At 42.2% G+C, this 27239-nt stretch overlaps 1 protein-coding gene across 1 annotated transcript; it reads left to right on the top strand.

Moving 5' to 3' along the window:
* Positions 1-1442: 1442 nt before the first annotated feature.
* Positions 1443-22961, top strand: rab3ip (RAB3A interacting protein (rabin3); the record flags this gene model as incomplete). The annotated part of the gene is made up of 13 exons (XM_080754600.1): positions 1443-1525; positions 1701-1811; positions 2722-2882; positions 5827-6010; positions 8370-8465; positions 9778-9855; positions 10505-10714; positions 11739-11867; positions 12343-12455; positions 14592-14615; positions 20373-20472; positions 21344-21413; positions 22879-22961. Exons 2-13 carry the CDS (start codon positions 1728-1730, stop codon positions 22959-22961), a joined length of 1332 nt encoding a protein of 443 aa, XP_080610726.1. The 5' UTR covers positions 1443-1525; positions 1701-1727.
* Between the last annotated feature and the right edge of the window lie 4278 nt (positions 22962-27239).

Genomic DNA, 27239 nt, shown 5'->3' with positions numbered 1-27239 from the left:
TGACGTCAGCGCCTCTCCTTCTCCAAGGCACCTTCCACCCATCCGTTTACTGTCTACACACTCGAGCTCCTCCTGCAGCCATGCTTGGGGCTATGCTAGCGAAACTTTTCAGTTCTGTTCTTCAGTCACACATGGACTATTTGCGGGGACATTTACGTGAAAGGATCGCGCACGCGAAACGCACGGGGACATCGACGATCGGCCAAAACCCCCATTCTATCCCAACGGAAATCGAGAAAATCATGGTGAGTTACTGGCCTGGGGGGGGAAAAAAAAGAAAAAACAGCGGCGCTGTTCAAGATGGAGGGGCTGCGGGGTCATGTTTATAAACATAATATTATGTCTCAGATCACAATACAATAATAGAAATGTCACGGCTAATCTACCAACCACCATTCTATTTCGGACGTCAAGGTGTTAATGTGTATTTTCAGACATTTAACCACTTAAACCTCAATACTTTGGCTCTGTTACTTGGTATGCGCTTTCCCCCCTCTACACACAAATCTACTACCTCTACACTGACAAGAGTCGATCATCACCAAGTGAGCTGGTAGATCTGCCATTTTCTGCAAAAATAGGAATCTTAGCGTTCAAGTGGTTAATAGAAATAAAAACGTTCCTATGAAAACAATGTTTGGCGGCCCTTTTGTCGTAATTCCGAGGACCCCCTGTTGACCCACGACCTAATGTCTTATTTTATATGTCATCATATTACAGTGCTGTGCTGCAACACAGTATGACACTTTGTTGGAGCTTGTAGATCAGAAAGGGGGAAAAAAAAGGTTGAACGTGGTTGATAGACGAGGTCTGTCAAGGACAATAGTCTGTGCTGTCGGTAGGAGTAGGACTGTCACAATTATTACATAATCGTCATAATCGTTTCCATGTTGAAAAATGTTCATATATTTTTAAGTAAAAAATAGTGGAAATAGTGAGCTTGTAGATTGGCTATTTCCACTATCAATGTTATTTTTTTAGTATAAAGTTGTCAAATATGTCAGTAGTTTCTTTGTATATTTGGGTTATGTGTCACATAGCCATGTGCAACTTCAAAACCTAAAAGCCAAACAGAAATGTAATTGTCAACGACAAATACACAATTAAATTGTTAATCGCAATTATTTGAGTGACAATTGATCGTCATGTAAAATGTCATAATCGTGACAGCCCTAGCTGTCGGGTTCATTGTCTTGAGTCAACCCTGGATTCTGTATGTGTGAGAGAGAGAGAGGTTATTGTGGGTGTGTTGTTGTTTCTGACCATCTGTGTTGTTGGCACAAAGCACACACACACACACACACACACACACACACACACACACACACACACACACACACTTGTTAAAATGCTCTCTCTCTTTATCTCTCTCTCTCTCTCTCAGATGTGAGTGGTCTTGCTGACTGGCTGTCAGACTGTTGGGCACCTGGATCGGCCACAACCATGGTCAGTTACATTTAACTGTAACACGATGATGACAAAACAAGCAATATTAATAACGGCAACAGCAATACTTAACAACCAAGTAAGCTGACAACACGGAAAACAAAATTACTCTTAGCCAGTTCATTTTATAGTCTTTCCCATGCTTGATATACAATTTCAATACCATACCATTCTATCATAGAACAATTCTTTTGCGGTGTTGTTTTGTATTAGTGATTATTACAATGCCAATGACATTTACTGTGTCCATGCAGAGTGTATGATGAGCTACTACAGCTGCTATGGCTAACAGCAGTCAGAGCACTGAACCTCTGGAGGGATTCCATGAAGTGAACCTAGCTTCACCCACTACACCCGACCTGCAGGTAAACCACCACACCCCCATTATCATTTCTACCACTTTTTGTGGTCACATGTTCAGTTACTGGATTCTGATTGGCTTAAAACAGTGGTAAATCAGTCAACAACCTTGAGTTGTCTCATGGACCCCGCCCACTGTTGTGTTGCAGTTGTATAACTAAATAACCTTGCAAGTTACAACTGTGTTTTCTTTCATTTATATGGTAGAAGTGGTAGAAAAGCAATTTACCATTCGAGGGTCGTGGGTTGTTGGCTGATTTACCACTGTTTCAGGGTTGTTTATCATCACAACCCTGAAACAGTGGTAAATCAGCCACCAACCCACTCCCTCTCATGGTAAATGGCTTACTTAAAATCCATTTAGGCCTGAGCGCAAATCTGTGTCACTTTAGATTTGAACCACTGTACCCAGTATTTTATGCTTTAACTATTAAAAAATAGCAGAACTATAAGCTCACAGCGCGGCACTGAGTACTGCACCGCGAGCTTGTAGATCTGCCATTAAAAAAAAAAAAAAAAAAAAGTCTTTGAATACTTTTGACCCGATTCTATAAATGTCTTCTAAATCCTTCTTCTAAATCAGTGGTTTTCAAACTCTTTCATGTCAAGGACCGCCAAAATTACATGCATTTGGCCGCGGACCCCCATCTCAAAATATGTTGTTCCAGGGACCACCCAGAAGCAAATATTTGAGTTAGAAATGTTCGCTTTTAAAAAGATATATGCAAAGAAATCACAATTTTTCAAAAATAGCAGATCTACAAGCTCGCTGTGAGCTTGAATATCTGCTATGTTTCAATAGTTAAAGCATTAAATAATTCTAGGCCTAAATGGGTTAATGAATGCTTTGTAAAGAAAGGAATGAACTGAAATCTGGAAATTGATCATTGTTTGCCCATGTGATTTCTCTACCAGAAGCAAGCAGACCATCGCCCGCCCACCCGTCAGACTGCACCCCCCACTGCGCTGTACCGCACCTCTTCCCTGGGCGCCCCCCCACCGTCCCCCCACACCACGCTGAGAGCTGACCAGCTGCCCACGCAACCTGTCTACTCCACCCCACGACACAATGGCAGGTGAGGAGAACAGACTAAAACTAAACAGAGCAGTCGTTTTCTACTCCATTTTCGACCCTGGGCATCGCCAACTCAGCGTGTGAGTAGCACGGCTTGGGTGTGACGAGTCGTGCTGGAGGTAGTCTCGCGAGGCCAGACTGTTGCCTCCGCGATTTGGGCAAATGCTCCCGTCATACAGTCTGGCAAACGGAAATAGAAACGATGAGTGCGAGATAAAGCGGATGTGACGCAACCGCTCCCTTGGTGCAGTAGCAATAACATGTCCTACTGGAAGCCTTATGTCTCCTTTCAATATTTCTGGAGGCGTTATTTCGTCTTTCTCTGGTGTTGTTGGTGTTACCTCCATGATGTTTTCAAACGTTTTCTTAAACTATACACCCATAACAAGAATAGGCCGCTCGAATGACTTTGTCTGAGCTATTGTGTTTCTGTTATGTTTCAAATGGGACTACAGTTCAGTGCAGCAGTGGCTACTTCCGACACTTTTACCCAATGAGGAAGTTGCATAAAGGCGACGTCGCGAAAATTGTGGTTTCTCAATTCTCATTGGCTAAATGTTACTCCATAAACCTCAAACTGATAACAATAGTGGGTTCATTGGCTGATAGCTTTCAGCCAATGAGGAGACACAAAGATGACTTCACCAAGCATACTGGTTCCTCATTGGCTATACGGAGTGACATTCGTCATTGGTTAAGTGTTCCTCATTGGCTATATGGAGTAACACTTGACCAATGACGAAGCAACACAACACTGCTTTTGATGTTGTGGGCATACGTCACCGTAGGAAGTTACATAAAGGTCTAGTCAGGTTTAATTACGCACTGCTCTCCGGTCCCAGGCCTGGTTCTGAGAGTGATATTCTCTGTCGGTGAAACTTGAGGTACCATCAACCACAGGTGGCATAGAAGCCTGCTCAGGAGCTGGTTGTGTGGCTCGTTGCTGTGGCAGGGAACCTCCGTCACTGGCTGGCCAGGGCAGAGGTACTGTATCCAGGGTTCCCACGGTCATGAAATTCCTGGAAATATTTTGAAATTAGAAAAATATTTTTCCAGTACTGGAAAAGTTTGGGAATTTATCAAGGGTCCTGGAAGGTCCTGGAAAAAAATAGCTATGCATTGTCTTTGGTTATTGATTTTGTTAATACCTCTGAAATGACAAATTAAACATTGGCCAAATTGTCAAATATTAGTGGCAGAAATTGTGAAAATAGCCGATCTACATGCTCACAACGCCTCGCAGCGAGGCGTTGTGACTTGTGAGCATGTAGATCTGCTATTTTCACAATAGAACCGTGTTATACAAAATTCCTCAACTCTTAGTGCTCGTCAGGGTGGGGGTCTCCAGTTCAAATATGATTATTTCGGGGGTCACGGCCTGAAAAGTTTGAGAACCACTGGCATACACTACCTGTCTTTGGGCATTGTGCATAGGAGTAAGCGACTCGTTATTGAGCTGAATTATTGTTATATAGTCCTGGAAATCGGGTTAAATATTCTGGAAAGGTTTTGGAAAAGTTTTGGAAATTAATTGGTAAAGATGTGTGGGAACCCTGTGTATCAGATGCTGGCAATTTGGTGTCACCACCCCCTGAGGTAGATCCACCGAATACCAGAAGAGTTGCTGGAAAGAAATTCGCCCGGGCTGATAGTTTATGCATTTTCATTGATTGATTGAGGTATTTATTATAAGTTTTGGATAGGAAAAGGTACAGTTTCATGACAGTACAGTTCACTGGTACAATGTCAACTAAAAGTAAACTTGGATAAGGCAAGGCTTATTTGTTATTTTCCATTGAGATCCTTATTATCCCTATATATACCTGTAAACTATGCCTAAACGGTTAAAGCTAACCTTATTCCTAACCTTAACCTCAGTAAAACGGTGCCAAAACCTAACCCTATTCCTAATCTTAACCTCAGAAAGATATGCGTAATCCTAAAGTTATTTCTAACCTTATTCTCAGTAAAACAAATACAAAAATTAAAATCTCTGCAAGTTTCTTTCCGGCGACTCTACCGGTTACCGATCCACCAAGTTGGATCTCAGTGTGGAGTGGTTCTGGACCACAGTCCCAGTCAGAGGGCTTTGCGTTGGTTACTGAAAGAAGACATAACGCTTCCAGTAGGACTTGTTATCGCTACTGCACCAAGGGAGCAGGCGCGTCACATCCGCTTTATCCCATTACTCATCATAAGACTTCCATGCCCCAGACTGTATGACGGGAGCCAGGGACGTGCTGGCCATTGGGAAAAGCGGGACAACTCCCGAACGGCCGGTTCATTCCCGGCCGGTCCATGCCGGCCATTAGGAAAAAGTTAAAAATAAAATGTCGGCCTTCGTTCCATTTTGGAGCTCGGCGGCCAACAAAGTAAATCGTCACTGTCGGGCAGAAACCTTGTATCTCCAAGTTTCAAATGTATACATTTTTTCGCAAAGCAAAGCCCTGCTTCATCATACAAGGCTGTTGCACAAAACAGCAGATCTACAAGCAGATCTACAGCAGATCTACAGCAGATCTACAAGCACACAACACCTCACGGTGCGAGGCGTTGTGTGCTTGTAGATCGGCTGTTTTCACTAGTTTAAATCATTTTTAAAATGATAAATACAAAACAAACGTTGTTTTGACATACAAGGTTTCCACCCGACAACGACGAAATATAACTCATGTACAGTAATTGGCCCACTGGCTTGTCACTTGTCATGATCTGAAATGGCAAATCTTTGAGTAGCAGCAGCGCTATGGAGAGAGATCTCTCTCTATAGCGTGCAATGAGGGCCTCTCCAACTATTTTTTCCCGGGCTGAATCAGGGGCCCAGCATGTCCCTGACGGGAGCATTTGCAAATCGCGGGAGACAGTCTGGCCACATGAGAGTGCCGCTTCTGTAGAAGATGTCATTCTTACTGGTATTTTCCCACTTCCTTGCTTCCTGCCAACAGCGTCCCAGGCCTGGAGGTGGAGCCTGCGGCAGCGGAGGGCGGGGCCAATCTCCTGCCCGGAGAGGAGGGGGAGGAGCCTGGTGGTTTGATTGACAGCTTGTCTCATCTGAGGAGTCCCTCGGTCATGGAGGTCAAGGAGAGAGGATACGAGAGACTGAGGGAGGAGCTGGAGAAGGCCCAGAGGGTAACACACACACACACTTAACATCAACATCTTAGGTCAGCAATTTTATAAATGCCATTTTCTTACTTTTTTTTTTTACTACAATAACCCCAAAGCCTGACCCCCAGAAGCAACGATTTGAGTAAAAAATGTTTGCTTATAAAATAAAATTAAATAAAATATATGTATAAGATTTGTACAAACTTACTTAATTTTTCAAAAACAGCAGCACTTAGCGCGGTGGCACAAAGTGACGCGCTAAGATATGAGCTTGTATATGTGCTATTTTTTAATAGCCAAAGTATAAAATGGTTGAAGTGGTTATAATCTAAATTGATGCCTTACCTGTTTGAATGGGTTAAAATGATATACCGGTATTAGTTCTCATCATCGATATCGTGCTTGTGGTGAATGGCCAGTGTCGTGCACCAATAACAAACGGTCCACGATCTCTCAACGTGTCACACTACTTAAAGTCAGTCATAACCCACACACACACACACACACACACACACACACACACACACACACACACACAGTAGCAGTGAGACTCCAACCAAAATGCGTGTTTGCACTTCTGTGAGTGTGTATGTGTGTGTGTGTGTTGTGTGTGCTACCCATTAAGCAATGTTAACATTTGAATATTATTTATTATAAATTTTTTTGTCATTCATTTTGACATTACATTTTTTTCATTCTTTTCATTATAATTGTTATGATATAATATGATCTACAATGAATAATAAATGCTCCTGCTGTCATAATAATGGTTCTATAAACCAGGGGTTTTCAAAGTGGGTGACGGGGCACCCAGGGGTGCCGTGACAGCAGTCCAGGGGTGCCACGAGATCATTTGATAATATTAGTCAGTTCTAACCAAAATGGCTATTATCTCAACGTTTTCCTTGCAACATAATCACTCTAAAATATCATTACTGTCAGGCAGAAACCTCTGTCGCACAAAACTAGTGAAAACAGCCGATCTGTCGCGAGGCGTTATGTGCTTGTGTTTTCCTTTTATCATATCCCTTCATACATGCTGCAGTTGTTTTTTTATATACATGCCCCTGTTCTGCATTCTCCCCACCCCTCCACAGCTAAAACAGGGGTATTTGAAGAGGTAGCTACTCGCTAATGCGGCTATTTATATCGCTCCAAACTATATCGCTCCAAAAATATCGCTCCAATGAGACTCACAGATGCACTGTTTGTTTTGCAGCCGTTCATGTAGAAATGTCGAGTAGACTACTCGTCAAATACACACATTTTATCTGTGGAGGGGTGGGGAGAATGCATGTATATAAAAACAACTGCAGCGTGTATGAAGGGATCTGATAAAAGGCAGATTTAGCCCTATTTGTGTTTTGGTCTGGATGCCTCCTTTAATTGGGTATGTTGGATAAAGTCAAGTGGACAGGAGGGGTCAGAGAACGGCCTACAGCATACATGGGCAACTGGCGGCCCGGGGGCCACATGCGGCCACAACCTTCACTTAATGCGGCCCGCTGGTTAATACCGGAATACTGATATATTATTGATAGCTGTTTCAAATTTCCAAACATGACCTGCTTTAATTCCTTCAGTCTATTAGTAGCTTAATGACTAGTATAGTTGTATTAAAATGTATTTTTTATGTCCAATGTATTTGTATTTAGGTTCATAAAGTTAACATGATTATATAATGAAATGTGTTTGAAATTAAATCAAAATGTTACATTTCAGGATTCCAATTAAAAAATAACAAAAAATAATTCAGGATTCCAATTAAAAATAAGCAAAAATAGCCATCTGCTATTTTTGCTTTTTTCTGCTTGTAGATCTGCTATTTTTGCTTATTTTGTATGAGATACTAGAATGGCAAAGTAGGACGTAGCAATATGCAATGTGGCCCTCTGGAGTGAAGGTGGAAATATAGTGGCCCTCGCCATCATCAAAGTTGCCCACCCCTGGCCTACAGGGTACTGCCAGGACCAGGTGATGGTTAGAAAGGCAGTGTGGAGACTTTAACCCACCTTGTTGTCAGTTCAAATGCAGTCTTATTGATGGTCATTATTGTTGGTTTGTTTTCAGAACATGTCATGTTTTAATTTCTATGATTTTATTTCTTCACTTTGAATTTATTTATATTTTCTGTTTTTTTTTCCCTCCCCCATTGTGCATATGTCCATGCTTCTTTGTGTGTGTGTGTGTGTGTGTGTGTGTGTGTGTGTGTGTGTGTGTGTGTGTGTGTGTGTGTGTGTGTGTGTGTGTGTGTGTGTGTGTGTGTGTGTGTGTGTGTGTGTGTGTGTGTGTGTGTGTGTGTGTGTGTGTGCGTGCGTGCGTGTGCGTGTGTGTGCATGCGTGTGTACGCGCGTGTGTGTGTGTGTGTGCGTACTGTAAGGAGTTATTATTGAAGGATGAGGAGTGTGAGAAACTCTCTAAAGTCAGAATCCAGCTAGAGCAGGAGTTAGAAGACCTGACGGCGTCCCTGTTCCAGGTACTGCTGCTGCTGCTGCTGCTGTTCAGGGACGTGCTGGCCATTGGGAAAAGCGGGACAACTCCCGAACGGCCGGTTCATTCCCGGCCGGTCCAGACCAGCCATTAGCTCTGGTCCATCGCGTCACCTCCAGTGACGCTCTGACAGACCCGTCGGCAAATGAATAGACCGCGTTTCTCAGCCCCTACGAGCGCTCAACTTCAGTCAAAATAAACAAAAGTACTTCACTACTCACCAAACCAAAGGTAGTTTTGCGTTGTTGAAAGTCTATTCTCCACGGTGGTGAGCCCCTCAGCACCCCACCCAATCTGCAAAATACGCTATTTTTGGCATGAAATAAAGTGCATCCAACTCGACCGCCGCTTATTTCCGGGTTGTGAACCATTGTATCTGCGGTGGCCGCTGGGTGGCTCGAGGTGGGTGCGTTTTATTTCATGACAAACATAATGTATTTTACAGAGTAGGTGGGGTGCTGAGGGGCTCACCACTGCCGAGAATAGACTTTCAACAACGCAAAACTATCTTTGGTTTGGTGAGTAGTGAAGTAGTTTTGTTTATTTTGACTGAAGTTGAGCGCTCGTAGGGGCTGAGAAAACGCGGTCTATTCATTTGCCGACGGGTCTGTCAGAGCGTCACTGGAGGTGACGCGATGGACCAGAGCTAGCCGGCCATTAGGAAAAAATTAAAAATAAAATGTCGGCCTTTGTTACCATTTTGGGGGCTGGGCAGTCAACAAAGTAAATCGTCACTGTCGGGCAGAAACCTCGTATCTCCAAGTTTCAAATTTGTACAAAGTAAAGCCCTGCTTCACCATTCAAGGCCGTTGCACAAAAGTAGTGAAAACAGCAGATCTACAAGCACACAACGCCTCGCACCGCGAGGCGTTGTGTGCTTGTAGATCGGCTGTTTTCACTAGTTTAAATCATTTTTAAAATGATAAATACAAAACAAACTGTTTTGGACATACAAGGTTTCCACCCAACAACGACAAAATTTAACTCATGTAATTGGCCCACTGGCTTGTCACTTGTCATGATCTGAAATGGCAAATCTTTGAGTAGCAGCAGCGCTATGGAGAGAGATCTCTCTCTATAGCGCGCAATGAGGGCCTCTCCAACTCTTTTTTCCCCGGGCCGAATCAGGGGCCCAGCACGTCCCTGCTGCTGCTACTACTTCTAACTACTACTACTTGCATTAATTGTGCAACAGTGTTTACGTCCAAAACCTTGTGTTAGGCCGGGCGCTGTATCCGTGTGTTTTATGTATTGCTGTGGTGCTTACTGTACTGTGTACTGTACTGTGCGTGTTGTAGGAGGCTCATAAGATGGTCAGAGAGGCAAACGTGAAGCAGGCCAACGCTGAGAAACAGCTGAAAGAGGCACTGGGCAAGGTGAAACACGCACACGCACACACACACACACACATGCACGCACGCACACACACGCACACACACACACACACACACACACACACACACACACACACACACACACACACACACACACACAAAGCTCAAAGCGTTCTTGCAGGGCTGTTACAATTATTACATAATCGTTTAATCGCAATTATTTGAGGTAATCGCAATTATTTTAGGTAATCGCAATTATTTTGCATAATCGTCATAATCGTTTCCATGTTGAGAAATGTTAATATAGTTACAAACACTTTCAAAAAGTAGTGGAAATAGCAGATCTACAAGCTCACAACGGTGAGCTTGTAGATTGGCTATTTCCGCTATCAATGTTCTTTTTCAAGTATAAAATTGTCAAATATGTCAGTAATGTATTTATATATTTAAGTTATGTGTCATGATTATTATGTGCAACTTCAAAGCCTAAAAGCCAAACGGAAATTGAATTGTCAACGACAAAAACTCAATTAAAATCGTTAATCGCAATCATTTGAGTGACAATTAATCGTCATGTAAAATGTCATAATCGTGACAGCCCTACAGTACGTTCTTGTTGTCCTGTTGTTGGTCATTATTGTCAGACGTTAAAACTGCCTCTGCATGTTTGTCTCCATGTCCGTGCCGTCAGATTGACGTCCTCCAAGCGGAGGTGACGGCGTTGAAGACGTTGGTGCTGTCCTCGCCTGGCTCTCCGGTGTCCGAGCTGCCACCAGGGGGCGCCGTGATGAAGGCGCCGTTCAGGAAAGGTCACGGCCGGAACAAAAGCACATCGTCAGCTGTAATGGGCTCACAGCCCGACCCCTCCGCCACGGAACCCATCGTACGAGACTGTAGAGAGGTACGACACACACACACACACACACACACACACACACACACACACACACACACACACACACACACACACACACACACACACACACACACACACACACACACAAAACATTGTGAAGGATTTACAAAAATGTACAAGCTTGCATCGCAGCATAAAGTGACACACTGTGAGCTTGTAATGTATCTAAAGCACTGCCCTGGATGCCGGTAGGGGCTCCTCACTGGTGAGTGAGTGAGTGTATCCTACTGAGTGAATAGTAGGGGTGTAACGATACATTTTAATAGCGATTCGATACATATCACGATACATGGTTGACGATACGATACATGGACGATATTGTCTTATTATGGATATAAATAAGTAAACACAGTGATTATCTGCCAAATACATGGACATTGTATATTGACAAACCTGCACCTTGACATGAACCCAGAGATTACACACATTTATCGATAGACCAGTGTAACTACCTGTATATGGAAAGGAAAAGTAATTAAACCCCTCCTTTTCATTTTTTCCTTCTTAAAAATGCTAAATACAATGCACAAGTAGGTAGTATCGATGCAATCGATTCTTTGCACTGCCGATTCGATACGATACAAAATAAAACGATACGATTCGATTTTAGCTGTTTTCATTTCGATATACTCCGATTTTTTAAGTTAAAAACGATATTTCAATACAGTTAATATATCGTTACACCCCTGGTGAATAGTATTCAAGTACAACAGCAGTGACAACACAGAAACGTGTGTGTGTGGAGCAAACAGTTGGCATAAAAACAAAACGAGTCTTTCCTCCAAAACATCTTTCCTTTCAAACTGATCCCTGTAGATGTTTGCTGAGTTGGCTTAAAGAGCGGTATAAGGTGAAACAGCCACTAGAGTCTCCATTAAATGCCCCCTCTCACTGTAAACATGATCTGTATACTTTCCCTCTCTCTGTCCCTGTCTCTGTCTGTCTGTCTGTCTGTCTGTCTGTCTGTCTGTCTGTCTGTCTGTCTGTCTGTCTGTCTGGCTCTGTGCAGGTAGACAGTCAGTTGTTCAGTGAGTTCAAACTGTGGAAGGAGGACCCGACAATGGACAGAAGTTGTCCTTTCCTGGACAGAATCTACAGAGAGGACATTTACCCCTGTCTCACCTTCAGCAAGACTGAGGTACGTGCGCGTGTGTGTGTGTGTGTGTGTGTGTGTGTGTGTGTGTGTGTGTGTGTGTGTGTGTGTGTGTGTGTGTGTGTGTGTGTGTGTGTGTGTGTGTGTGTGTGTGTGTGTGTGTGTGTGTGTGTGTGTGTGTGTGTGTGTGTGTGTGTGTGTGCGCGTGTGTATATTAGGATATGAGCTGCTCCGTTGCAAGCGAAGGAGCAGCTGTAGGTCTAACATATTTTGGCTTTAGGTTACAGTTAAAAATGGCAATAAAAATGTCGTCCATAAAACCGCTGTCCTAAACAGTTGATTCCTCACAAGTATAGTAATACAAACCTGTGTGTGTGTGTGTGTGTGTGTGTGTGTGTGTGTGTGTGTGTGTGTGTGTGTGTGTGTGTGTGTGTGTGTGTGTGTGTGTGTGTGTGTGTGTGTGTGTGTGTGTGTGTGTGTGTGTGTGTGTGTGTGTGTGTGTGTGTGTGTGTGTGTGTAGTTGGGGTCAATCATTCTAGAAGCTGTAGAGAGGAACACATTGAGTGTTGAGCCTGTTGGATTCCAGCCGCTACCGGTCGTCAAGGCTTCAGCTGTGGAGTGTGGAGGACCAAAGTATGTCCACACAACACACACACACACACACACACACACACACACACACACACACACACACACACACACACACACACACACACACACACACACACACAGAGGCTGGTTTTACCTCAGAGCTCTGTTTTAATGCTGAACCAGGAGATCTCTTGAACAGGTTATCCACCAGTTTCCGCGAGAATTTACTGTGTGGGACACATCCGGAGAAACAGCAGACATACAAGCTCGCGTCGCGTCGCAGATGCAACCGTTGTGAGCTTGTAGATCACTCTCGGCTGCGACGCCCGAACTGCCGCACGCCTTCTGCGCAATGCACCATGGGACGTTTGGAAAACTGGTGGATAAATATCTGTGGTTCTCAAAGTGGGGTTCCGGGTACCACCAGGGGTCCACTCATGGAATCATCAAGTCAAAGTAATCAGGTCACTGTGCCGGTACTTTCTATTGTCATATGAGATATAATATACTGTAATATATCATATCGTTGTTGTCGGGTGGAAACCTTGTATGTCCAAAACCGTTTGTTTTTATCATTGTCTCCACCAGCCGAAGGCATTGGGGAGAGTATGTTTTCCCCTTCGTCCGTCCGTGCGTCCGTCCGTGTGTGCGTCCGTCCGTCCGTCCGTGCGTCCGTGCGTCCTCGCAGTTTGTGTGCACCAAATCTCAGTCGCCGTTGGCCCGGTCGCTGCCAAAGTGAGCACACACATTCCCTGGATGCCAATCTAGAACCTCTGCCTTAAATTTTTCAAATAGGCCTTTTCTAGCGCCACCTAGTGGCCGATGTTCACAAAACACATTTCTGTGCACTACTCTTACAGATTTTGTCCAAAAATCCTACAAATCGGTAGGCAGTATCTCGACAGTCATGTGATCGACACAGATCTGTCCAATTTTGCATATTCCATCCTGATTGGCTAAGATTGGCTTCCAAAATTTGTAGGATTGAGCCGTTTTGAACAAAATGCCTCAAATCCCAAACGCAAAGTGCAATTATCATGAAATTGCGCACACACGTTCCCACTAGGTCGAGGAAGAAATGCCACTTCAAATTTTTGAAATCAGCCTCATGGTGGCGCTATAACAGGCCGATTTCTGGTTTTACATATAACTCCACCGATCAATTTCAAACTTTGTAAGCGCACTCCCTAGAGGCTAAGGATAAACCTTTGCCCTGCATTTCTCACATCAGCCTTTTATAGCGCCACCTTTGGGCCGACTTATGTAAAACACATTTTTTAATATTACTCCTTGAGATTTTATCCAAAAATCACGCAAATCGGTACACAGTATCTCTATAGTCATGTGATCAAGTCCGATCCGTCTGATATTTCATATTCCATCCTGTTTGGCTAATATTGGCTTCCAAAGTTTGCAGGATTGCTCTGTTTTTGAACAAAATGCCTCAAATCATCAACGCAGCTTGCGATTACCGTGAAATTTGCCACACATATTCCCACTAGGTCAAGGAACAAATGCTACCTTTTTCACATTGGCCTGTTATAGCGCCACCAGCAGGTAGACTTTAGCAAAACACATTTTTGGAACACAATGCTTCAAATCATGCATGCAGCGTCCGATTGCCATGAAAGATCTAAGGTGAAGAACATATGCCATTCGCGGTGCGAAGCGTTGTGTGCTTATAGATCTGCTGTTTTCACTACTTTTGTGCAACAGCCTTGTCTGATGAAGCAGGGCTTTACTTCGCGAAAAAACGTACAAATTTGAAACTTGGAGATACGAGGTTTCTGCCCGACAGTGGCGATTTGAGACGTAATGAGATATGATGAGATGTTCTGAGGTATGATGAGATCTCTCTCACACACATGCACGCACGCACGCACGCATGCACGCACGCACGCGCACACACACACACACACACAAACACACACACACACACACACACACACACACACACACACACACACACACACACACACACACACACACACACACACACACACACGCACACACAGAATATTACTATCGCTCTCCTCTCTCTGTCTGTCTCTCTCTTTCTCTCCTGTCCCCTCAGATGTTTTTGTCTTCCTGGCTTCACTCGTTCATGGTCATCTCTCCATCACCGGCTGTCTTTCTTTTTTTCTTTCTTTCTTCCCTCCTTTTTCTCCATTCCTCCAGTGCTCGATGGGCTGAGCTTGTCACGTAAGTCGTCTATCCTTTCTCTTTCTCTCTCTGTCTCTGTCTCTCTGTCTCTCTCACTCGTAGACTTAAAAAAAATATGGACCAAGGGAACGGTGACGTCACCCGTTGGTTTCTACAGACCCGTTATGAAGCCACTTCCTCCGGCGAATTCAAATCCGCCGTCTTGGAACTTCGGTCCCGAAAAGCAACCGGAAACGACTGCTATTGGCTGAAGCCGTAGAAACATACCCTGCCAACTTTGTCATTACTTTTAAAATTAATAGGACCATACTTTTATAAATGCATATCAATGGCCAAAATGCAAAACCTCCTAACTGAAAATGTCACTTTGTTGGGAAAAAGGAAAATGTGTGTTCAACACCAAAATCTCCTATCTACTATTTCTGAGGTTTTTTACCAAGAAATAGTTAGGCTATTTTCTTGTTAAATAACACGTTTTACAACACTTAATTATGCTCCTTTTGAGATCAAGACATTCTACAGGTCTGTTACAAGTATTACCATTAACACCCTCTTGGTGTGGTAAAAGTTTCACCACCTGACACCAATCATTAGCAATCAGCAGAGAGGAGGTTTTGAGCTTCAACATTTTGCCGCTTTTCCAAATCTGTCAAATGTAATGTTCTGGTCACATGACATGTTTTTACAAAATGAGGGGCAGAACGATCTTGCAGACCATGTTGTCCTAATTAAGTGTGCCTGCTATGCAATAGCAAAACACTTATTGTAATCCGCCATACTTAAGTCATTAATTAAGTCTTTCGCCACGAATTTCTGCACGTAATAACTGCCGCACAATTTACGCCACCGCCGCAATATATACATCAAAACGTGCGGCTCGGCCGGGAATGGTGTGCTATTACTTTTCTTTCCGATCCGCGTTACCATTGCGACGTAATTCGCAAAAAACGACGCCAAAAAACCCCATTGACTTAGAATGGGGGAAACTTCGGCACGTAATAACTGCCGCACGATTTACGCCACCCCCGCAATATATACATCAAAATGTGCGGCTCGGCCGGGAATGGTGTGCTATTACTTTTCTTTCCGATCCGCTTTCCGATTGCGATGTAATTCGCAAAAAACAACGCCCAAAAACTCCATTGACTTTGAATGGGGGACTCCGAAAAAAACCCAGAAACTTTGGCGCCACATAACTCTGCCATACTTTTGCCTAGCAACGTCATTTAAAATGTAAAATGCTCACACAACTTTGGTCTTTTTCCGACCAATAGGGATGAGCTGTAATTGATTAAGCCTCGCCCCCTCTTTAACAGGAAGTGCCCTTCACCAAACAGGAAGTGCCTCTATAACTCATGAACCGTTTGTCGTACAGACTTGCGGCTGGTGTCATACCTTTTCTTTTTTTCTCAATTTTTTTTTTCTCAATTTTTTTTTTCTCAATTTTTTTTTTCTCAAAATTTTTTTTTCTCAAATTTTTTTTTCTCAAATTTTTTTTCTCAAATTTTCTTTTTCTCAAAATTTTTTTTTTCTCAAATTTTTTTTTCTCAAATTTTTTTTCTCAATTTTTTTTCTCAAAAATTTTTTTTTCTCAAAAAATGTTTTTTCTCAACATTTTTTTCTCAATTTTTTTTTCTCAAAAATTTTTTTTCTCAATTTTTTTTTTCTCAAAATTTTTTTCTCTCAAAATTATTTTTTTCTCAACATTTTTTTTTCTCACATTTTTTTTCTCAAGATTTTTTTTTCTCACAATTTTTTTTTCAAAATTTCTTTTTCTCAAAAAAGTTTTTTTCTCAATTTTTTTTTCTCACAAAACAGTTTTTTCTCAAAAAACTGTCGTTAAAGTGCGACCCGTGATAACGGCCAAAAATGCTCCAAAACGCCACTAATTAGTCGAAATGGCTGACTTCCTGTTTGGTTTCTGATTGGCTGCTGGCCTTGTGACGTGGGTAGAGCTGCGAGGGCCTGGTCATCGCTGCTTGCAGCTTTAATTCATTAATCGTCCATGACCTTAATTGGGGCCTATTTCGCCAAACAGGAAGTGCCCCTCACCAAACAGGAAGTGACCCTTGATCTCGTGAACCGTTTGTCATACAGACACGCGGGTTGCGTCAAATGAAATAACGCTAATGCTAACACCAACCGCTACACAAGGTTGCACAGACTTAGCGAGCTGCAGGCACACTTAAAATTTCTTAGAAATTTTCTCTTCTAGTTTCAATTGAAATCCAAAAATCATGACATTTGCAGATAGGAGGTTTTGCGTTTTTGCCAATCGATATCATGATAATTGAACCACAATACTAGCGATTGAAAACATTAAAGTATTTATGAAAATGTTTACTAAGGTAATAAAATCAAGTGTAAATTCTGGCCACAGCCACATTGAATGGAGTGGAAGTGTTTCTGCAGCCAGCAGGAGGTGAACTAGTGACATCTGTCATCTGTCCTCCAGCATGGCGGTGTTACGGTGAAATTGGTGACCTGCTGAAATATGTGAAAATTGTGTAGACATCAATTCACCCTTTGTCAGCCTTCTGATTGGTCCTTGACTGACCAACCAGCAGGCTCTTTCTGCCTTGTCCCGCCCTGGTTCCATCTTTTTTATGTTGAATTTGCTTAAACGTCATTTTTGGAGAAATAAGAAGCAACTGAATTTCGATAGTAGTGGATGGAGAAAATGGACTTTTGTCCCACCAAGACACAGCGACCAATGGGTGCGAAGAGGGGCGGGACAACGGGCGGGACTTGACAAAGGGTGAATTAACATCAGTGTCGGAACAACGGAACATAAAGCATTGCGTTTTGTTTATTAGCAGAGTTCAACCTAGCAGTATTTAGGCCATGTATTTAAAGACCTCCATGCAAGTCCATGCGATGGTCACATATTTCGGCAGGTCACCAATTTCACCGTAACACACACAGCCATGCTGGAGGGCTGATGACGGAGGAAGCAAGGAGGCAGAAATCGGGAGTATTGGAATTCGTCTTATCACTCGTTTTATCACTTAATCCATCCATCCCTCCATTCCTTCCTTTTCTCCTCAACATCCTCACTTTCTTCCTTCATTTTTTGATTGATTGAGTATTTTATTAGACAAAAATGAAGAACATAACAAGTTAAGACAGGGGTCTTCAACAGGGGGTCCGGGACCCCTAGGGGGTCCCCAGAGTTACTACAGGGGGTCCTCCAAAGCTTTGAGTGATAGAAACTTTTTTTTCTCCTTTTTTATATTAACCGCTAGCGTCCATAGTCTGAGAACTTTAGACAAAAATATCAGATCTACAAGCTCACAACGCCTCACGCTGCGAGGTGTTGTGAGCTTGTAGATTTGGTATTTTTGGCAAAGAGCTTTGGTGTAGAGGGGAAAAGAGTAGACTAAGTACAGAGTGAAAGGTCAAGTTTATTACATATTTACAGTTCAAGTGGTTAAATATCTGAAAACACAAATTGACATGAATCCAAAATACACTGACGATCGTGCTGTCAAACAATGCAACTACATGGAATCTATGAACAGGTTGTGGGCGTCCCTGCTTCATCTCTCTCTCAATGAAGGGGTCCTTGGCCTGAAAACGTTGAAGACCCCTGCATTAAAAGAATGTAGTACAGTACACGTACAGTCAAACACCCTGTCTAAAAGGAGCATCCCAAATAAGTCCTTTTACAGTCTTACTTACAGATTTGTATCAACCGTTCCTCCTTCCCTTTAGTCAGGGGATATTAATAAAACCAGGGAATAAATTCCTTACCAAACAATTTCTTCACCAATGTGTTCGTAAAGGTGTCTAGTAACATAAAATGGTAAATGGTGGTGCGTTTATATAGTGCTTTTATCCAAGGCGCTTTACATATATTGTGCATTACATTCACGCATTCACGCACACATTCATACACCGGTGGCGGAGGAAACCATGCATGCAAGGCACCAACCTGCTCACCGGGAGCAATTAGGGGTTCAGAGTCTTGCTCAAGGACTCTTCTACATTAACTCATGGGGAGCCCGGATTCGAACTGGGAACCCTTCGTACTCTATTAACGGTTTCTCGACCCCTGAGCTATGCCGCCCCTATCTAACAAAGGTTGAAATTCAACATCCCTAGGAGAATCTTTGACAGCTAGGGTAATTCTGGGTGTCATTCACTTACTATACACTACTATAAGGGAAAAAATTACTCCCAAAAAATATGCTTTAAGTAGCATGTGAAGGGTCTAACTAGGTTTTTTTTAATTATTATAAATCCATTGTAAGCATTTGTTTTGCACGAAAAACATGAATTGGGCCAAAAACAGCCCCAAAAAACGATGGTTTAGTGATTAGTCATCACTTTTCACACTTGTATGGGTTCCATTTTTAGCCCAAGGAATGTGTTTTGTGCAAAACAAATGCTTGTTATGGATTCAGAATAATTAAAAACACCTAGTTAGAGCCCTCACATCCCACTTAAAGCAGATTTCTTTGGGAGTCTCAGTCATTTAAGGAATGAGACCCAGAATTACCCTAGCTGTCAAAGATTCTCCTAGGGATTTTGAATTTCAAACTTTGGTAGATATCTTACTAGACACCTTTACAAACACATTGGTGAAGAAATAATTTGGTAACAAATGTATTCCCAGCTTTGACAGGTATTGTGATAATATTCCCTGACTATACAGTATATTCCTTTGCTTCTTTCCATTCGGCCCTTCCTTTCTTAACCTCTCCTATTCCTTTCCTTTCCTTCTTCTCCCATCCCTTCCCTCCTTTCCTCGCCTCCTTTCCTTCCAAACATGCAGCAGATGTTGATAATGTTGCAGAATTACCTGCAACTTTTCCCCCCCCATGGCAACCTCACCAATGCTGTTCTAGTTGTCTTTTAATCCATGGGTCTTCAACAGGGAGTCTGGGACCCCTAGGGGGTCCTCAGAGTTACTACAGGGGGTCCTCCAAATCTTTGTGTAATAGAAACCTTTTTCTCCTTAATCATTTGAATCCTAGTGTCCATATTCTGAGAACTTTAGCCAAATACGAGGCGTTGTGAGCTTGTAGATCTGTTATTTTCGGCAAAGAGGTTTGGTGTAAAGGGGAAAAAGAGCAGACTAAGTACAGAGTGAAAGGTCAAGTTTAAGTAGTTACAGTTCAAGTGGTTAAATATCTGAAAACACAAATTGACATGAATCTAAAATACACTGATGATTGTGCTGTCAAACAATGCAACTATATGGAATCTATGAACAGGTTGTGGGGGTCCCTGCTTCATCTCTCTCTCAACTAAGGGGTCCTTGGCCTGAAAACGTTGAAGACCCCTGCTTTAATCTCTTCTAGAACACGTTTTCTCAACTTGCGGCCCGGGGACCACCAAGGAGGTCCCTAAGGTGTTATAACGGGTCTGTAACGCGTCAAGTCAACAAAAAAACACAAGTGTCAAAAATGGAACCAAGTGTACAAATGGAACCAAATATGGACCCTAACCCCCCCGGCTCCACCGGGCGCGTCGAGCGTCGCGTCAACGTCAACACTGGGGACGCTCCCGTTTTAATTAATGAAGGGTGCTCCACTGCCGACGTCGGCGTCGGACGCTCAAATTCGCCCCGGTTAATTTTTTGACGCTGTCCGGCGCCGGCACGACGCTGTCATTTTGGTGGAGCCCTAGCCTTAAGGAGAAAATGAACATCACTCTGAACTAGGGTATTGTTTTTTTTCCCCTCCTGATTTCAATTTTTGTTTTTATTTAGTTCATAAAATATTGGTGATTAAACCCATGAATATTAATATGAATATGAAAATATTATTTTCCCTCTTTTCTGTCAAACAGGAAGTGCGCTCTGAGTGGACAAACTAAAACCTGTAAGCACAGAATCAAGTTTGGAGATTCATCCAACTTTTACTATGTCTCCCCCTACTGTAGATATAGAGTAAGTACACACACACACACACACACACACACACACACACACACTAGGGCATTAACGACTTGTGATTTTTGCAAGTCGACTCGACTCAGTAAAAAGTTGAGTTGAAGTCCACTTAATCGTTTGATGACATCACATCACACACAACCTCCCAATTATTTTGGGGGGTCCCCAGATGATTAACTTAATGTGCAACATTGTTTTCTCACTCAACTGTAAACAAACCAACATAAAGTTTAAGTATATAGAGGGTATGTTCACATTTCTAAAGTGCCAATTTAAGGACCTTTTAATACCTCTAAAATGACAAATTAAACATTGTCCGAATTGTCAAATATATAGAGGTAGAAATAGTGAAAATGGCCGATCTACATGCTCACAACGCGTTTAGAACATGTTATACCAAATGTAATGTAGCATTGTAATATTGGATCATTCCGTTCTTGACAAGCAATCCTACTGTTTGAATGCTGTACAGACGCACTCATGGAGCAAAAAAATGATAGAAAAAAATACAAAGGATTTTATTTATTTTTTTCACTTTTGACTTTATCTAGTGGGAGTCGACTTATGTAATGAATGCCCCTAACACACACACACACACACACCTCATGACGTGTTTTATAAGCTTACAGATCACCTGCTATTATTTTAGGCAAACACAATTAAATCGTTAATTGCAATTATTTGTATGACAATGAATCGGCAATTATACATACTGTATTCTCTTTTTGTGTGTGTGTGTGTGTGTGTGTGTGTGTGTGTGTGTGTGTGTGTGTGTGTGTGTGTGTGTGTGTGTGTGTGTGTGTGTGTGTGTGTGTGTGTGTGTGTGTGTGTGTGTGTGTGTGTGTGTGTGTGTGTGTGTGTGTGTCAGATCACGTCCGTGTGTAATTTCTTCACCTATGTTCGCTACATTCACCAAGGGCTGGTCAAACAACAAGATGGTAAGAGACTTGCATGCACGCACACACCCCCCCACACACACACACGCACGTGTGCGCACACCGTGGTGCGTACAGCTGAGCGTTCCACAGGGAGCTCCCTCCCTTTACATCACAGTCTCTGATCTAGAAAACAACAATACAGAACATCGACGTTGTCGGGTGAAAACCTTGTATGTCCAAAACCGTTCATTTTGCGTTTATCATTTTAAAAATGATTTAAACTAGTGAAAACAGCCGATCTACAAGTGCGAGGCGTTGGTGTGCTTGTAGATTTGCTGTCTTCACTACCTTTGTGCGACAGCCTTGTATGATGAAGCAGGGCTTTGCTTTGTGAAAAAACTAGGGCTGGGATGCGATTAAAAGTTTTAATCTAATTAATTACAGGCTCTGTGATTAATTAATCGCAATTAATCGCATTTTAATCGCACATCGATATTTGACCTGAGAAGCATTTTTTTCAAGTAAAACACATTTTGTTGTACGAGTGAATCAACGAGTGAGTTTTTTAAATCTAAATTTCGCATCCACTGGGCCAAGCAAAGCGCTCTGATCAGCTACTTCTCCCTTTGCGTTTGTTGTCTCTTCTTGGTTGGTGCATCGCTATGATCAGTATGCCCGAAACTGAAGGTTCTGTGGTGTAAAAGCTAAGTGCGATTAAAATGCGTTAATTTTTTTAATCGCGTTAATTTTCTGTAATTAATTAATCGCAATTAATCAGTTAAAGTCCCAGCCTTAGAAAAAACGTACAAATTTGAAACTTGGAGATACGGGGTTTCTGCCTGACAGTGACGATATGCTATAAAAGAATGAATTTTAGCTCATCTGCAGGCGATGAGTTTCCTTGACCTCTAGCAGCTACCTGACACTCCCTCAGTGAACGATATGGTCCCAACATTGTAATCTTAAATTAGAGTCACCTCTCGACATGGTGGCTCCTATGAAAACTAAAAAGAAACATGACTCCAGACTAGAGTAACACCCTGGATGAAGATTTAATAAGCTTTAATTAAAAAAATATATTTCATCGCAGTGAAACTAAAATAGGCCGGAACTAATCCTCCGCGATCGATTTCAACACGGACCCATCAACATCCGGACGAAACCGGAAGCAGGATGGTCCATACTCTATTCCGCCCGTTCGCTTTCTGTGTATACAACACGGCTTACAAAAAGGCAACGCTGGACGGATTTTCGAAGCTGATGAAATACCCGCACATGCACGATACATAGTCCGTGTCCGATTGCGCACGATGGAAACTCTAGCGCCCACGTTAAAAGGTAAGAGAAGCCAGGCAGTGAAAGACATAGCGAAATTTTCGGGTTGCTCGACTGTTCCAGTCAATGAGTTAAGCTTGCCTTCGTCTTTCACCATTGATTATTTAGCTTTAACCATACCAGCCAACGTGAATCATTTCTTGTGTGCGTGTGCATGTGTGTGTGCACGTGTGTGTGCGCATGTGTGCAGCTGAACAGATGTTCTGGGAGATCATGCAGATGCGTAGAGAGATGTCCTTGGCCAAGCTGGGATTCTACAAAGACCCGCTGTGACCAATGGGATCACTCCGCTCGCTCTGACGGACAGCCCTGACATCCAATCGGATGCACCCGTCGCTCCGGAAGCCCCCACCTCCTCCAATCAAAACGCCATCTCACCCTGTCACCTTCAAGAAGCCTGTGGGTGTGTTTGTACTATATATTACTATATAGTACAATTTGTACAATATTACTATAGTGTGTGTGTGTGTGTGTGTGTGTGTGTGTGTGTGTGTGTGTGTGTGTGTGTGTGTGTGTGTGTGTGTGTGTGTGTTAGAGCCCGACCGATGCCATAATTTCAATGCCGGTCCCGATTTTGTGTTAGACCCCAGATTACCGATATTTTGTCAAAGAAGTGCAACATTTCCTACTTGCTGTAGAAGTTTCTATTTTTGAACATTTACTTACTATTTACTTTATGTAAATACTTAAAAGCCTTATTCAAAATGTTCAATACGAGAAGATCTACAAGCCCATGAGTCACAACGCCGTGTGTAAGCTGTGGGGGGAGGGGGATTTGGGCATTTAAACATTTTCACCAACAATGACATTCCCAAAATACGGACGCCAGGTTGACAGTGCTTCGACCACCTAGACTAGTAGTTAAGCACAAATCAGCAGCAGATCAAAGATATTTAATGTAGAGGAAAACGGAAAATACACTAGTTTAGTGCCCTGAGGGACACCGGTCAACCATGTAGGGCAGTGGTTCTCAACCTGTGGGGGGGTCCCCAAATTATTTTAGGGGGTCCCCAGATGATCCCCAGCTTAATGTGCAACATTTATTTTCTCACTCAACAAGTGAACAAACCAACATAAAGTTTCAGTGTATAGAGGGTATCTGCACATTTCTAAAGTGACAATTTAAGGACGTTTTATACCTCTAACATGGTAAATTAAACATTGGTCAAATTGTCAAATGTTAGAGGCAGACATTGTGAAAATAGCCGATCTACATGGTCACATTGCGAGGCGTTGTGACCATGTAGATCAGCTATTTTCACAATAGAACCGTGTTATACAAAGTGTAATGCCTCAACTCTTAGTGCTTGTCAGGGTGGGGGTCCCCAGTTCAAATATGATTATTTTGGGGGTTACGACCTGAAAAGGTTGAGAACCACTGATGTAGGGTGGTAAGTGGTTAAAACACATGTGTACAAATCGGCCGCATAACTGCCGATACCGGTGTCGTCAAAAAGGCAAGTCATTTGGTCGGGCTCTAGTGTGTGTGTGTGTGTGTGTGTGTGTGTGTGTGTGTGTGTGTGTGTGTGTGTGTGTGTGTGTGCGTGTGCGTGCGCGTGTTTGATTTCCTGTACGCTACAATTCACGTTTCTGTCTTGATTGTGACAATGACAGAATCAGACATATTATTGTCATGATTCCCGAGTTCCATTTTGGCATCCGGTTTTATTTTTCTGAATTCTGTTTAGTTTTTGTTTTATTTTTGTCTGATCCGAAGCAGTACAGCATGTATTTAAAAAAAGTTAGTTTTTGAGTCAATCCGAACCACACTGTCGTCCATATACACACAAAAACACACATGCACGCACACTCACTAGGGCTGGGCGATAGGACTCCAAAACATTATCACCATTATTTCAAACTTGCCTCGCTTACAGTCAATGAACGATTATTAAAAGCAAAGTAAAATAGTGTGAATAACTGAACTACAAGCGAGCACGTAGATCTGCTATTTTCACTATTTATACAGGCCACCATTGTACAATGAAGTATAATACAGGGTTTGTAGACATTTTTCATTTTGTCCTATTGGTTATTGGTTCTAAATATTGGTTCTGATATATTTTTGGTTAATTACCCAGCCTTACACACACACACACACACACACACACACACACACACACACACACATATGATGAATAAATAAATACACTCAAACTTGGAGACAAATAAATACACTAAAAAATAACACTATATGTCCTATAAAGCAGGGGTCTTCAACAGGGGGTCCGGGACCCCTAGGGGGTCCTCAGAGTTACTACAGGGGGTCCTCCAAATCTTTGTGTGATAGAAACCTTTTTCTTATTTTTTTTTATATTAACCACTTGAATTCTAGTGTCCTCATTCTGAGAACGTTAGCCAAAATAGCAGATCTACAAGCTCACAACGCCTTGCAGCGCGAGGCGTTGTGAGCTTGTAGATCGGCTATTTTTGGCAAAGAGGTTTGGTGTAGAGGGGAAAAAGAGCAGACTAAGTACAGAGTGAAAAGTCAAGTTTATTGCGTATTGACGGTTCAAGTGGTTAGATATCTGAAAACACAAACTGACATGAAACCAAAATGCACTGATGATCGTTCTGTCAAACTATGAAACTATGTGGAATCTATGAAAAGGTAGTTGGGGTCTCTGCTTCATCTCTCTCTCAGCTAAGGAGTCCCTGGCCTGAAAACGTTGAAGACCCCTGCACCAGAAAATAACACTATCTGTCCTTTAAAGACACACATCCACTGTTTGACTATAGTTAAACTTCAACATTTCTCTCCTCTTGTTGTACAGAAGGAAATGATTCATTGTTTTAGTAGCATTTCTGGTGAAATTATTATTTATGTATATGAACGTGCAAACCCAATGGTGAACACAGCGTTTACTTCTGTGTGTGAAGGACGTTGGTTGCAGCTCTACAATCAAACCTCATTGTTTTAATAGAGTAAAAATGATTGTTATGTTTCTGTTGGTGTTCATGTATCGTCGCTGTCTGGAAACCTTGTATGTCCAATCACTTTTCTGGAGATGGAAAAAAAATAACCTGCATTCCAAATGGGCCCATAGTTATTTAGTCACAAGATCTTGTTAATACTTTTGATTGGTTCAATATTTATAAATACCGAAAGACACAGTTAAAGGACAACTTGGTTTTTGTTTTTTTACCACAAGGGTTCATATTTAGATAGTCATTAGAGAAAAGAGAAGATGAGTGTTAAAATGTTTTCATTTACTTCTTTCTATCATTTCAGTGATTTTAACTATTTTCATTTGCATGCATGCCCCCTGCAAGTGGCTAAATATGTATTTTTAGACACAATAAGCTCTAATTACAAAAATATGAACCCTTATTGTGAAAAAAACAAAGTTGTCCTTTAATCACTTTCACTTGAAACATTTTAAAAATGGAAAATGGGGAAGTATGGCATAGATTTTAAGAAAAAAAAACAGAGTTACCGGTAAATATGGTGATACAAGGTTTTTGTCAAACAATACAATAGACGATATTTTGAATTAAGCCCAAACACTATTGTACAGTTGGTGACTGGGAGCTGGGGGGCTGCACTATATTACAAAAATGTATTGTCATCGCAATTTCATGATGCGCAACATGCAAATGGAAAAAAGAGTTACTTACGTATTGTGAAAGAGATTTATTTATTTGTTTTCAGGTTTTTATTCATTTCAACAGTCCAGGTGAAGGAATTTTTTTGTTTAGATTGAATGAAGAAATGTTTTAAGCAGAGCATTGAGAAATGGTATATATTCGTTGTCAGTAGCGGTTGTAGCCAGATGCATAGTTTTCAGTAAAACCATGTTGGAATGGTAAATTACACTCCATGTCTACCTTTCTTATTTTCTTCAGTGTGTGCATACAGAAGGCCATTCACTGTCTGAATTCTAAATAGAGTTATCAACGGGTTTGAGAATTAAGGCCCGGCCCTAACTGGGCCCTAACTGGGCTGGCCCGAGACTCGGCCCGGCCCGGCCCAGTCTGACTAATTAGCATACATTTGAGGCCCGGCCCGAAAATGTGGGGTCGGGTTCGGGGGCAGAATTTGAGAACTCTAGTTCTAATTAAGCAGAATGACATTAAAACTGTATACTTCAGTATTTGTTTACTATCGTCATGGTAATATTCAACAATGTTATCGCATATTGCGTGTTTTTCTTGATATGGTGCAGTCCTGCTGCCCAGTACAACCATAGTCTTCTACTGTTGACCACTGGGAGCAGACCAAGTACAACAACAGTCTTCTACTGTTGACCACTGGGAGCTGACCAAGTACAACCAGTACCCATTTAGGCCTAGGATTATTGAATGCTTTAACTTTTGAAAAATAGCAGATATACAAGCTCACAGCGCGGCACCGAGTGCCGCGCTGCAAGCTTGTAGATCTGCTATTTTTTTTAAATCGTGAAAATTAGAATTTTTACCCGATTCTATAATTGTCTTTTGAATCCTTCTGAGGTTTTTTGAAAAACCCATGTTTCAATGTCAGCAATCTGGCCAGCCATCGTCAAAGAAAAGGTCCTTTTCACATACAGTAACTGGAGCTCACTTAGTCTG

This window comes from Nannobrachium achirus (assembly GCF_963921795.1).
Source record: "Nannobrachium achirus genome assembly, chromosome: 23".
Taxonomy (NCBI): domain Eukaryota; kingdom Metazoa; phylum Chordata; class Actinopteri; order Myctophiformes; family Myctophidae; genus Nannobrachium; species Nannobrachium achirus.
Note: the sequence above shows the minus strand (reverse complement) of the source record. Positions and strands in the feature narration are given on the sequence as shown.